Source organism: Brugia malayi (genome assembly GCF_000002995.4).
Source record: "Brugia malayi strain FR3 genome assembly, contig: Bm_v4_ChrX_scaffold_001, whole genome shotgun sequence".
Lineage (NCBI taxonomy): Eukaryota > Metazoa > Nematoda > Chromadorea > Rhabditida > Onchocercidae > Brugia > Brugia malayi.
This window is the reverse complement of record NW_025062479.1, coordinates 23,511,982-23,526,437: the sequence shown is the minus strand read 5'-3', so window position 1 is coordinate 23,526,437 and position 14,456 is coordinate 23,511,982. Positions and strand designations below refer to the sequence as shown.

At 27.7% G+C, this 14,456-nt stretch overlaps 4 protein-coding genes across 4 annotated transcripts; all 4 read right to left on the bottom strand.

Annotated features, from left to right (window-relative positions):
- Positions 1–605: 605 nt before the first annotated feature.
- On the bottom strand, positions 606–4,033 carry Bm13661 (Heat shock 70 kDa protein C precursor, putative; the record flags this gene model as incomplete). Its single annotated transcript, XM_043075899.1, has 9 exons — positions 606–746; positions 973–1,137; positions 1,226–1,495; positions 1,658–1,903; positions 2,020–2,133; positions 2,264–2,649; positions 2,926–3,214; positions 3,304–3,541; positions 3,873–4,033. 9 exons carry the CDS (start codon positions 4,031–4,033, stop codon positions 606–608), a joined length of 2,010 nt encoding a protein of 669 aa, XP_042931833.1.
- Positions 4,034–6,506: 2,473 nt separating this feature from the next.
- Bma-rpc-11.1 (Uncharacterized protein) lies at positions 6,507–8,334 on the bottom strand (the record flags this gene model as incomplete). The annotated part of the gene is made up of 5 exons (XM_043075898.1): positions 6,507–6,648; positions 6,958–7,142; positions 7,564–7,710; positions 7,998–8,088; positions 8,249–8,334. 5 exons carry the CDS (start codon positions 8,332–8,334, stop codon positions 6,507–6,509), a joined length of 651 nt encoding a protein of 216 aa, XP_042931832.1.
- Positions 8,335–9,665: 1,331 nt separating this feature from the next.
- Bma-rpc-11.2 (DNA-directed RNA polymerases III 12.5 kDa polypeptide, putative) lies at positions 9,666–10,391 on the bottom strand (the record flags this gene model as incomplete). The annotated part of the gene is made up of 3 exons (XM_001902136.2): positions 9,666–9,793; positions 9,883–9,970; positions 10,281–10,391. The coding sequence occupies 3 exons, from the start codon at positions 10,389–10,391 to the stop codon at positions 9,666–9,668; spliced, it is 327 nt and encodes a 108-aa protein (XP_001902171.1).
- A 757-nt stretch (positions 10,392–11,148) lies between these two features.
- Positions 11,149–14,183, bottom strand: Bma-dcs-1 (Uncharacterized protein; the record flags this gene model as incomplete). The annotated part of the gene is made up of 7 exons (XM_043075897.1): positions 11,149–11,280; positions 11,704–11,799; positions 12,303–12,396; positions 12,779–12,948; positions 13,076–13,221; positions 13,530–13,713; positions 14,073–14,183. 7 exons carry the CDS (start codon positions 14,181–14,183, stop codon positions 11,149–11,151), a joined length of 933 nt encoding a protein of 310 aa, XP_042931831.1.
- Positions 14,184–14,456: the final 273 nt, after the last annotated feature.

The following is a 14,456-nucleotide window of genomic DNA, read 5'->3' as shown; positions in this document are numbered from 1 at the left end:
AAAACGACTGCATATAAATTCAATTAAATGAGATGAAATAATAATTACCGCAAAAAGTTCAGTTAATTAAAACTGATACGACATCGGAAATACTTTATTTGAATGTGATGAGGAACTGGTAATTAAACTATGCTATTCTGCACCTGTGTATATTTTACTTGGACTTTATTTCTCGCTAAGCTATATGTAAATTAAGTAATACGACCTGAGACCAAAAACTACTAATTCTGGAAAAAAAAAAACCCCATTATTACTGTAACTACCAAATCATGTCCACTACAAAAGTAAAAAGGAATAAACTTAATCTGACCAACTATAATAAAACCGGAATTTACTACAAATTAGAATTAAACAGGAAGTAGAACTAGGAACGAATTATCAAAAAAGTGGTACTCAGAAGTGACACATTTTAGATATTGGCCATTTCAGAACATGCTGATTAATGTGGGGAGGACAGGTGGTTAACATCCTGACCTTGTTAAACAACAAACAAAATACGAGGTCACGACGCTAATTAAACCCGATTTTTCCAAGATCCTCACTCGCATAACATCATCTGAAAAGGACAAGAAAAAAAAGAAAGAAAGAAAAATGATTGGAATTTTCTAAAGCTCATCCTTATCTTCGCCTGGTGCAGCACCTTCTGGTGCTGGCGCACCCTGATCCTTGTACAACTTGCTAATAATCGGTTGTACTTTACTTTCCAATTCTTTCTTATGCTCTTGCAATTCCTCAACAGATGCATCCTGAAAAGAATATATGTTTATTGTAACAGCAAAACGATTAAATTCTCATACTCATGAACTAACTTCCCAATTCTACTTATAGTAAAATAAAAGTTCCTTCAACTTGCTCTATTTTATAATAGCAACATAAGAAGTATATGACTGATTGCCTCAAAGAATTTTATAATTCAGAAAGCTTCGAAAAGTAATGAACGAAAAAAAAAAAAATCAAGAACCAAAAACCTACCCTGTGGCTTTCAAGCCATGATATCGCATCATCGAGGACAGTTTCAATCGTCTTCTTGTCACTATCATCCAATTTACCACCCAATTTATCTTTATCACCAATTTGGTTCTTTAGTGAATATGCATAACTTTCTAATTCGTTCCTTGCCTCCACCTGTTCCTTCACCTGAAATATCCTTATTTATTTTTTTTTAAAGAAAACCCAATGCTAGAAACTTGAAATATCACAGAAACAGAACAAACTAGAAAGAAACCTTCTTGTCTTCATCGGCGAATTTCTCTGCATCATTTATCATCCTTTCAATATCTTCTGGTGACAATCGATTATGATCATTTGTGATCGTAATTTTATTTTTGTTTCCAGTACCCTTATCCTCTGCTGTGACATGTAGAATGCCATTCACATCAATTTCAAACGTAACCTCAATTTGTGGTACACCTCGTGGTGCAGGTGGGATACCGGTCAAATCAAATTTGCCCAAGATATGGTTGTCTTTTGTCATTGGTCGCTCACCTTCATAAACCTGAAGCATTGACACATCGAACAAATTCATGAATTTCAGTATATGCAGGCATCATTTTCTAATAAGCTTCATCTGTCGTCATACATTTATTTATATGAGCTGTTACACATGAGGTGCTTCCAGTTTTCTAAGAAAAAACTATATCCAACTGCTAAAGCAAACCTGAATAGTGACTGTTGGCTGGTTATCAGCTGCCGTAGAGAAGATCTGACTCTTCTTGGTAGGAATAACAGTGTTCCTTTGAATGAGTTTGGTCATAACACCACCAATTGTTTCAATACCAAGGGTTAAAGGATTCACATCCAACAATACAATGTCACCAGTACTTTCTTCGCCCGAAATAACACCAGCCTGAACTGCTGCACCATATGCCACAGCTTCATCTGGATTAATACCACGCGATGGTTCCTATAATCCACTATATATGTATACTAAATCAACATCACATCTAAAATCTCAGTATAAAACTTTGAAAATCGCATCCTTTAATTTTGTTCAGAAATGAATACACAAAAAAGTTTTACCTTTCCATTAAAGAACTCTTTAAGAAGTTCCTGCACTTTAGGAATACGTGTAGAACCACCAACAAGAACAATTTCATCGACATCTTTTTTCTGGATATCAGAATCTTCCAAAACCTAGAAAAGATATTATCAAGCGTTTTAAAACCTAGAAAAGAACCATATTTTAAATGGCATAGAAGATATGAAAGTAAACCATGCAAATGTCTAGAAGCAAATATAAAATTAATTCTCAATAAAAACTGACCTTTTGCACTGGTTTTAATGTTGAACGGAACAAATCCATGTTCAATGACTCAAATTTAGCTCTTGTTAATGTTTCAGAGAAATCTTCGTTGTCATACAACGATTCGATTTCTAGCCGTACTTGATGCTGTGTAGACAATGCTCGTTTAGCCTTTTCTACTTCACGTCGTAATTTTTGCACAGCACGAGTATCTTTTCGTAAATCCTTGCCAGTCTTTTTCTTGAACACTTTAATGAAATGTTCCATAACTCGCTGGTCAAAATCTTCACCACCCAAATGAGTATCACCATTAGTAGCCAATACTTCGAAAACACCATTATCAATTGTCAACATCGACACATCAAATGTACCACCACCAAGATCGAAAACAAGAATATTGCGTTCACCTGAAATAATTCTCTCTTACATACTAACATCTCTAAATCTCACATTTGTAAAGGATAAATCCCAAAAACCTCCAGACTTTCAGTTCAAGTGGGACTACACAAATTGCCAATATTTCAATATGATGAATAATAGATAACCCAGAAATTCAATTCACCAACATTTTTGAGGATTACCATAATTAAAAAAAGAGCAAAACGTCACTACAAATAGACTTTCCAAAAAAAAAAAAAGATCAATAATGCAGTGACCTAAAAGAAATGTCACACAAAACTTGCCTTCCTTCTTATCCAATCCATATGCAATAGCGGCAGCTGTAGGTTCATTGATGATACGAACAACATTGAGGCCGGCAATAGTACCTGCATCTTTGGTAGCTTGACGTTGTGCATCATTAAAGTAAGCAGGTACCGTAACAACTGCATGTTTTACTTCCTTTCCTAGATATGCTTCTGCGATCTCCTTCATTTTGCCAAGAACCATTGCTGAAATCTCCTCCGGTGCGAAGGTTTTTTCGGTTTTGCCAACTGCCACTCGTACCATTGGTTTGTTCGCTTTATCCATAACCTGAAAAAAAAAAATTCAGATTTTAGTATTGAATCGCACTTATAATTTTTTTTTTTCCGCAAATCCTTAAATCAATAAATAAAACTCACAGCGAAAGGCCAATGTTTGATATCTTGTTGTACAGTTGAATCCTTGTACTCTCGGCCAATCAGACGTTTAACATCAAAAACAGTATTTTCCGGATTTGTTGTTAACTGATTTTTGGCTGCATCACCAATAAGACGCTCACCGCTTTCACCAGTGAATGCTACGTATGACGGAGTGATCCGATTACCCTGTTCATTTGCAATAATTTCCACTCGTCCATTTTTATAGACTCCAACACAGCTGCAGAATATTCAGTTTTGGACTACTTAAATTCTTTACGTTTCTTTGAATTACTAAACCATCACAACTTGACTAACACTAATTTCATAACCATTAATATCACCTTAAATCGTCGTTGTATGCAAGACTAAGGTTACGATATCACGGATTTTGAAAATATCTTGTAGCCTAAATTCTGAAAAAAAGAACACTAGCCTAAATTATTCAAATTATTTTTGCTCTTCCTCTACTTGTTACACTACAGTGAATCAGTTAAGGACTGCATGATTTATACAAAAGGCACTATATTTCTCCTCTATTAACTTGATTTGAATGAGAATATGTGACTAACCTATATGTAGTGCCAAGATCGATTCCAATGATTGTTCCATATTTCGTACTTTTTTCATCGTCCGAACCATGTACATCATCTTTCTTACCATCTTCTCCTTGTCGTGAGAAAACGTCTACAACCAGAAGTGCCACAGTAAGAAATAACGGTAACGTCTTCATAATCTGAAACATTAATTCATCGATCAATTGAATAATTAGATACTAAATTCGCTTTTAAATCACAAGTATATACGAAAGAAAATGTGTAAATGGAAAAAAAAAAAAAAACATTTTTAAAAAATATCATTCTATATCATAATGAGTTCAACTTATACTATTCAAGTTAGCAAAATGTTATCAAACATAAGAAATCATCATTATATCATTTAATGTCATAATAATCATCACAGTACATATAACAATCATGATCTAATCACTATTACCATATCATTTAATTCATAATCAACATTGCTATAAATATTTATCATAATCATCTTAGTCATAATCAAACAAAAAAAAACAAAACTTTCAAGACGAATTAACCAAAAAAAAAAAAAAAGGGAAAGATTTTTCTATAACAGTGTAAATTTTACTAACACGTAAACTAGAAGCACGTGATATACATTATAACAATAGTCATTAAAATTATAAAAAAAATTACAATAATTTTAGTTAAAAATGAATAGCAAGAAATATAACAAAAAATATAATCAAAACAGTGTAAAATTTTACTAAACACGTACGTAAACTAAATAACCACGTAATCTACGTAAAACGTGTCATACTTTAAGTATTACTATTATTACTACTACTACTACTAACTAGTACCACCCATAGCAAATAACAAACCAACCATTCCTGTCAGCATAACTCCTATAAGGAGGAGGCGGAGATACGCGTTGCGTTTATAAATAAAATCATTGGTGGGCGTTACCGGACGTGCTGTACGATGATTGGTTGATTTAAATAAATGACGTGTCTTACTTGACGTGTAATACCGTTTTGTGCGTTTTAGCATTTATGTATATTCGAATGTATTACGTATACTTTTCTTTTCTTTTTTTTTTTGTGTGTGATATCTATTTGAGGGATATTTTTATGAATAAATTATTTAAAGTATTAAAAATATTAATTACTATAATATGTGTTATAACATAAGTATATGAAATAATATTAATTCAATCAATTCAAAAAATGAATAGTTTTAAAATTAAATTTCAATTCTTTTTTTTTTTTTTTTCAATAAGTAAATTTTTACACTCTTAATTTATTGCAATTTTAAATGTATATTATGAATGGAAATTAGCAATAATGATTCCTGAATAATTATTATAATTGCAAAAAACAGAACGAAATAATGTTTATTTTTTTAAATTAATTTTTAATGGTTAATCCAACAGGTAAATTTTTACACTCTTAATTTATTGCAATTTTAAAGATATATTATGAATGAAATTAGTAATATTAATTTCTGGATAATTATCACAAATGCAAAAAAAAAACAGAACGAAATAATCAAAAGTGCACTCAAAAGTCTTTTCTGCTATACCTAAAAATTTAATGCTATAAAAGATGATGATAAGATGACAGTAGCTAGTTGACAATTTTTTCTTTTCAGCCATTATCAAAGACCTGAAAATACTTTCTTCTTTTTTTTTGTGATATCATTTAGAGGGGATATTTTATGAAAAAAATGAGAAGTGGAAGAACTTTTCAAGACTTTTTTTCGGACTTGTTAAAATAATAATAACAAAAAAAAAAAGCTGTTGGCAGGAGTTCGAGTACGATTAATGTGGTATAAGAGTAAATAAGAGTTTTTGAGTAAGTAATAGTTTTCGAGTAAATAATAATTGTTGAGTTTTCTTAAACAAACAGTACCCAAGGCATATGCTTAAATCAGGAAAAGGATGTTTGTGAATTCTTCATAATTATTATTAGCTTTTATTATATATTGCATATAAGGAGAATAAATTTAAATAATACACTGTTTATTTGCACAAAACGAGGAGATAAAAAATAAATAATTTAACGATTGAATTAATTGTGGAGATGAAATAACTATTTTCGATAGAATAATAGCAATACAGACAATTTTATCATTTAACAACTTTATAACCACTTGATAAGTTAGCAAAAGAAAAAAAAAAAAAAGAATCCAAAGAGAAAAATATCTTGACAAATTCAAAAGTTTTGAATTTTGTTCAATTATTTTTCAACATATCTAAGCAGCAATTAGTAAGTTCCATGTTAATTTCTTCGAAGTATGATTACTTTATCGAAATTACCTAATTGAGACCACAGTTTCATCTTTGTCATTTTATCAGAAGTAGTAGTTATTTCATTCATTTTGTATAGATAAGTGGTAGTAAGATAACTAAAGATGAACAATGTTAAGTAAACAAGATGGCATACAAAACTTGACGCAAGCATTATCAAATTCACATTAAACGAATCAAAACTAAAAAGATTCAAGTCCAGATATTTGATAAAAGTTAAAAGATTAAAACATTTATGAAAAAGATAATAGTTGTAAAAAATTACTCTAATTGCATATACAATAAAGTCCAATACATAAAGATCAAATAGTGACATGTTTGATGCTTAAATAATATTTGAATTATCGAAGTACAACCACAATCTTATAATCATGTGTTTACTTAGAAATATAATCATGTGCTTTCTGATAAAGTTCATTAATTAGCATTAATGATTTCATTTCGTCTGTTTTGCATTCAACAAATTTTTTATTCGATAACTGCTTAGTACTGCCATCAAATGGTACTCTTTCAGCACATCTGTAAACAGTTGGTTAATTGGATTTGATACTATCAAGTGAGGAAATAACTCAATTGAACAACTAGGATAACATAATAACTTTTACATATTTCCTTTTTTTTTTTTTTTTTTTTTTTTCTTCAAGTTTCTGTCAAAGTATTTTGATGGTAACATCAATGTAATTTCTTGTTAATAATACAATAGATGAATAATTAACGGACATGATAATTACATAGCAAACATTATCAAGTGAATAAAAGATTATTCAACATTGTGTTGAATAATCAAATTATTCAAGGTATACTAGAAGCAAAAAAAAAAAAACATACTTTGTAATTTGTTGCTTGTCGAAATCAGTTCGAATTAATCCATAGAAGAAATTAAAACGATAACCAAATGAAGCAAGAATGCTCAATAAAATACAAAGTGAAATTACAACGAACACAGGTATATGAAACAGCCAATGAAATTTACCAATAAATGATTGCAGAAATTCACCAAGTGCTCCACCAAACTGCAAATGAAATCTGCTTTTTAAAACAATAAAATAATCAGTTGCGATGATAAGTTATGCATTTTTTGCTTATTTACAGGACAACATATCACATATCACTGTTTAAATCTAATGATCCACTTAACAATTCCTCCTTACTTTACAAACAATTACATATTACTTATCAATTTATTAACTGTCTTAATCATCTTTATCTATAGAACAGTCCACTAAATCATAATAGATCACAGTGCAATTAAATGTATGCTACTCTTAAAACTATACCTCCATTATAATGAGATCAATTCCTCCTTAAAAAAACTTCTCTAACAATTCTAACAATGATTTAATAGTGTTATCTTAAAATATTAGATAATATTTTACATATAAGAAATGCAGTAATAATAACAAAAAATGTTGTAATAAAGTAACAAAATTTTACCATTGATGTGATTAAAATTAGTGTATCTTTGAGTAATGTTCCAGAAACATACACAACATTCAATTGCCAAAAAATATTGCTTTGTAAAGCTTCATAGTATTCAGAACACGAATGTGACGACAATGGACCAATGAACCAGAAGAAACCCTTGAAAAAAAAAAAGAAATAATAATAATAATAAGTAAACAAATGTTTCATACCATTTTATTGAAAAAAGGTTGATGATAAAACTTTGTCACAAAAGACTAGTTAGTAATCTGAAATTCCATTCTATATAAAGAATAGATCAAAAGATAAATGAAATGATTTCATGCCTATCAAACAAGAAATTACTTCTACTAAAATATTAAATTAAAATCAGAATAAAACATATGTGAAAAGATTTTTTCAATGTTTTCAACCTTCATCAATTCTCAATCAGAAATAAAATTTACCATACAATCCATTGGTAAGCCTCTATCTAGAATCATTTTTCGATTTGCTATACTTTTGCCATAAAGTGTAATAAGTTGGAAGATGAGTGAACTAAAAATATTTTTTCTTTTTTGTGAGAGAAAATAAAAAAGAGAAAAAGAAATTGTATACTAACTATGTTAGCTAAAAAAATCATTTTTTGAGTATACAGTAATCTATAAAAAAATAACATTATTAGCAAAAAAAAGAAGGAAATGAAATTTCAACTAACCTAGAAATAGCAAATGCAATCACATTACAAGCAATTGAACATAAATGATTGGATAATATGAGACGCACAACAATAAATACACCCATAATAAAAACAATCCAAATTCCACAAAAGATTAGAAATTGCAACAATATAAATCCAAATGAGAGAAATGATAGCAGAATCATATCCTGAAATGAATTACACTTTTCTCACAATCAATTTTAGAAAAAAAAATTTTTATATTTTATTTAATCCAGCTTTTGCAAGTTAAAATATTTTTAGCATAAGTAAACTTGTCCTTACTTTAGCTTTTTTTTTTTTATGAATTCAAATTCAAAAAAAAAAAAAAGAAGAAAAAATAACAGAAACAAAAAATTTAAGATAACTTTTTTTTTGTACCAAATCAATTTAGAACATCCTTTGAACACTATTTTAATCCACCAAAAACAATATGATCTACTAATTTACGACAATATTTTTAATACAACTTTTTTTTTTTTTTCATTATTGAATAATCTGTTGAGTATAATTTGTATGACTTAAGTGTACCACAGTGTATATAATATAATATATTATATAATATTTCATGTTAAAATCTCATATAAACTTCAGTAAAAAAAAAAGACTTCATGTAATGTTCCATTTATTTTACATATTGAATGAATTTTCATAACAATAAATTTAATAATACAATAAATGTACAATATTTTTTTTCAATGTACCTGTTTATTGATTATTTTTGAATATATCTGTTTATTGACTATTTTTCAATATACCTATTTATTGATTAGTTTTCAATGTACCTATTTTTTGATTATTTTTCAATGTACCTATTTATTGATTATCTGTCAATGTACCTGTTTATTGATTATTTTTGAATATATCTGTTTATTGACTATTTTTCAATATACCTATTTATTGATTAGTTTTCAATGTACCTATTTTTTGATTATTTTTCAATGTACCTATTTATTGATTATCTGTCAATGTACCTGTTTATTGATTATTTTTGAATATATCTGTTTATTGACTATTTTTCAATATACCTATTTATTGATTATTTTTCAATATACCTATTTATTGATTATTTTTCAATATACCTATTTACTGATTATTTTTCAATACACCTATTTATTGATTATTTTTCAATATACCTATTTACTGATTATTTTTCAATATACCTATTTATTGATTATTTTTCAATACACCTATTTATTGATTATTTTTCAATATACCTATTTATTGATTATTTTTCAATATACCTATTTATTGATTATTTTTCAATGTACCTATTTATTGATTATTTTTCAATACACCTATTTATTGATTATTTTTCAATATACCTATTTATTGATTATTTTTCAATACACCTATTTATTGATTATTTTTCAATATACCTATTTATTGATTATTTTTCAATGTACCAATTTATTGATTATTCTTTCCAACGATGCGCACACTCTGAATTGGCACAACGATAAAAAACAGTCATTGGTTCATCAGCACTACGTGTTTGCAATTGCATAAAATATGCTCGATCACCAGCACAACGAGGACAACGTTCTGTTAACAGAAAGATATATAAAAAAAAAAGATGATGAAAAATATCATATCATTCAAAATGTCATTTTTAAAAATTACTAAAAATTAACCATTTGTAATTTGAGCATTCTCCCATGCGCCAGGACCACCAAGCACTTCATCCAAATCTTTTAACTTTGGATAGTGTCGACTTCTTATCTATAATATTTTCAATTTTTTGTTTTTGTTTTTTGCAAAAAAAAAAAAAAAAAAAAACTCAAGAAAGAATACCTAATCAGAATTTCATTGTTTTCAAAAGAAGAAATAAATCTAATAGGATAAAGTAAATGAAAAAGCAAATTATATGTCGAATATAAGAATAGTGAAAATAATATTAAATTCGAATTACTTTACTTAGACGAATAAGGAAATCACATTTGAAATGCTCATTCATTTAAAGTCTAAATAATGATCATAATAAAGAGGAAGAATTTTTTTGAAAAATATCCTAAAGATAATTAAGACTTACAAGCTTTGTAATTGGTTGTACATATGGACAATTATGACAAGCGAATTGATAGCAATTGGAACCCTCTTCAATTTGCAAAGATGAACCACACTCTGGGCAGAACAACAGCATATATTTCTAAAAAAAAAGAAAAGAATAACAATTATATTATAGTTGTTCATTAATTATGCAAATAACTGGAAATTATTACATATTTCGTTGTTTATGAGTAAATGAAAAATATCCTCGTATCAAAAAGTAAAAATTAAAGTAAACATAGATCAAACAATTGATACAAGAATCAATTTAATCACAGGCTAAAATTTTATCATGAATGATAAATATCGCTGAAAAAGAAAAATAAAAAACAACAAAAATTTTCACAGGTATACGAAGGAACACGTAAATCAAATATCAATATATTGATTTATTGCAAAAAAAAAAAAAAAAAAAAAACAGCAAACACGTAATAATATTTTGGAATTCTTTCTGTAAAGCATTTAATTTCTTAGTTAAATATACAATAATTATGCAATCGATATCATTAAGTGGAAGAAAAAAAAAAAAACAAAACAAAAACAATAGAATAAAGAGATTTCATTCTTAAAGCATTCATTGATAATATTAAATGAGAAAGAGTAGAAATCTTCAGAATAGATTTTTAATTTAAACTGAAATCGTTATGTACAGACAACAAAGCGATTTCTACATCATTTTCTTTTTTCTTTTTTTTTTTTTAAATAAGCAGATTAAACATTGCAACAACAATACTGAATTAGGAGGAACAAATGACAAAGTGATAATTGTTATGATTGAAAACTTCCAAATCAGATGGATGAACAAAAATTGAAAAATTAAAATTTCTGCAGCAAACAGGAATACCATGATGTTACCATTGATATGTATCGCGATATGATTTCAAAAGTGAGTTATTCTCTTTCATAGTAAAAGTTAGCGTAGAACGCTGATAGTAATCAGGAACCAATTTTATATTGTTAATTACATCCTCCAGAAGATGAGCCTTAAAAACAAAAACATAAGAAATATCAATCAATTATCAAAGAGGATTATCATAACGATCTAATTCGTCCATATTTTAAAAATATAAGAAAAACAAAACGAACAGTAAATAAATGCGTTATACAAATGATGTCAAGAATTTATCTAAAATTGTACTACAGTTTTATCTTATCAATAAGAAAAAAAAAAAAAAAAAAAGAACTGCGTTATCAGTTTGCAAGGCTGTCTTTAAAGCAAATATACTTGGATTTAGACAATATTTTCTTTATGACAAGTTTTGTATTTGATATTTCAAAATTTTTGAACTTTTCCAACTCTACGTTTTATTTTTTCTTTTTTTTTTTTTTTTTTTTTTGAACTTTTCCTACTTAACCTAAACATTAAAATCGAATTAACAGTGGAAATCAAAATTGAAAAAGCAAACCATGGCAACAGAACTAGCCGGTGCATCGTATGAAACATGAATGAAATGAACATGTAAATGATAGAATGTTGGTTGATAATGAAAATAAGCTCGAATCTAAAGAAAAGAATAAAATAAGATGGACTGCTCTTCTGTTACAACTAAAACAACATTCTAGTAAGCATCTTAGAATTGCACGAAAAGATGAACTTGCCAGGAACCACTCTGATGTTTCATTTTTTTTTTTTAATTCGATTTTTCAAATAAAATGTCTTATAGTAGTCATAAAACATTCTACAACATGCAAATTTCATTTCTCTCTTATGCATAACAAAAAGTTATCATCTTATAGAACTTATAAAACTTAAATTCGTTTGAAAAATCTTATTACGTTGCAATCGAGTTCTGTCAGAATTTTAAAATCCAGTAAAAATTTCTACCGAATTAGAGCTCAAAATTTCACAGTACTGTACTGGAATCTTAAACTGTCATATTAGAACTAATTCTACATCATAACATTTCTTATCAGATAAGCATTACCATTATAATGTCTCATACAGGATAAAAAATACGTAAACTGAAAATTGATAACTGATTATGAACTGACAATTAGAAATTACCTGGTGTTTATCAATTCCATATTTTTCTTTAATTGCTATATAACTTTTTTTTGAAATATTCTCTAGCAGCGGAAGGTCATTGCTTGTTAAATCCCTGAAAGGAATAAATGCAATGAATTTCAGTAACAATAAAAGTAGAAAAACACATATTGTCAACAACAGTGCTTCCTTAAAAGCAATGGAATTTTCAAATTAAAAAACAGAAAATTTCTAACTTGTTAAAAATCAAAGACTGTAAAAATAATCAATTTTTCAAAATTTAAAAAAGAAAGAAAGAAGCAATTAAGGAAGAAAAATCTTTGTTTTAAAAAGTTTTTAATCTAAAGAATTTTCTCTTTAATTCACAATATCAACTACGGTTCCATTCATTGCTCACTGAAATGATTTAACCATCATCGATCCACATTCTTCCGGTGTTTAAAATGTTAATATTTTTCAAATGAGCAGTTTAGAAGAGAAGAAAATATTTAAACTACCGAATGGATTTGATTCCTTTCCGCCTGATAATTGCTAACACATAAAGATTAGCTAAATTCTTGCCATCCCATTTAAGATCTGGAGCAAGTATAAAACCATTCTCTGGATCTGCATCTTCAAAAATAATACGATCCATTTCGGCTTTATGCTCCAGCATATTAAAAATCCACTAAAAATAAAAATTAGAGACAAACTAAATAGCACCATCTATTCATAACAAAAGTTATTTGAATTACTAACAATTAGAAAATTTAGAATTAAAAAATCGTAATTTTTTTTTTTTATTAAAATGACACCTTCATTGTGAATTGCTGTTCTTCCAGATAAGGTAAAGTGATGGTCTTGTAATCGTCCGGTGTTTCATAGATGACATATCGCTTCTGATCTCGATATTTTGCAATATGCTTTTCGGTACATGGATTTATTAACGTCGTCTTGATCCCTTATGTATACTTTTTAATATCTCATTATCTTAGAAAGCTCTATGGCTATATTAATACCAAACCAAAAAAAGAAAAAAAAAAAAAAATTACAACTCATTAATTATAACTCATTTAAGAACTATATTTTGCTCAAAAAAAAAAAAAGCAAAAGCAAAATTAGTACCAAATAGTAGTTCTAAAAATCAGTAATACACAACTTCTATGAAAAATTGTCTTGTTTGGTATCCCACACGATTAATATGAATTTAGATAATCTTAAAGAAAATGATCAAATAATTGAAAATATGAAGAAAGTAAAGATTGTTACCAGAAAATTTCTCTGGTGGAAATAAAATATGATTTGAATATATATCATTCATTGATAAAGTTTCCAGTGAACATTGCGATACAATGGTATTCCAATCTTGTTCATCCATAGGAAAAGGAGTTTTTTCCACAATTAAAACAGCTTGATCATTACAATTATTCACATCGAGTAGCACAAAAGTTATCTTAAAAAAAAAAAAAAAAAAAAAAAATTAACTTTAACAAAAAAAGTTCAAAGAGAAAAATTTGCAAAGTTTTTATAAATTTTAAGATTTTTTTTTTCTTATTAATTTAAATTTACGATAAAGCTAAACAGCAATTTTACAGATTTCAATTGCTAAAATTATTTGTGGAAGTTATTTAGGTTAGCATTTTAAGATTTACTCGATTTATGAAGAGTTAACAATAATTTTGGAAGAAAATTTTAATATATTGAAGCAACACTTCACATTAATCATTCCTTTCAAATCGATAATACTTTGATGATTGTTTAATTTTACACAACATTTTACCTATTAAAAACTGTTACTGAAAAAATTCTTACCTTACGGGTAGCATCTTCGCCAAGTATTTCTTTAAATTTAAAACCTTTCAAATCATTACAACTTTTCGTATCATCAGTAATTTTAATTTCATCAGCTGCCATGATATCCATACTATCGACGAAATAAATACAATTTACTCTTTCCCTCAATAAATCTTACATCACCAATAAATAAAACATATTAATTGTTTCTGTTTTAGATTAATCCCAAGAAATCATTTCAGCCAAAATTTATAATTTACATCATCCAAAAATAACCGAAATCAGTTTTTGAAAATAATCTTATTAAGAGAGTGAATTGCGCCTTTTTTTTTTCCATAATAGCCAGACCATTTATATGTAATAGCTGAGAGGAGAGAAATAATTCACTGTAAATTTAAATTT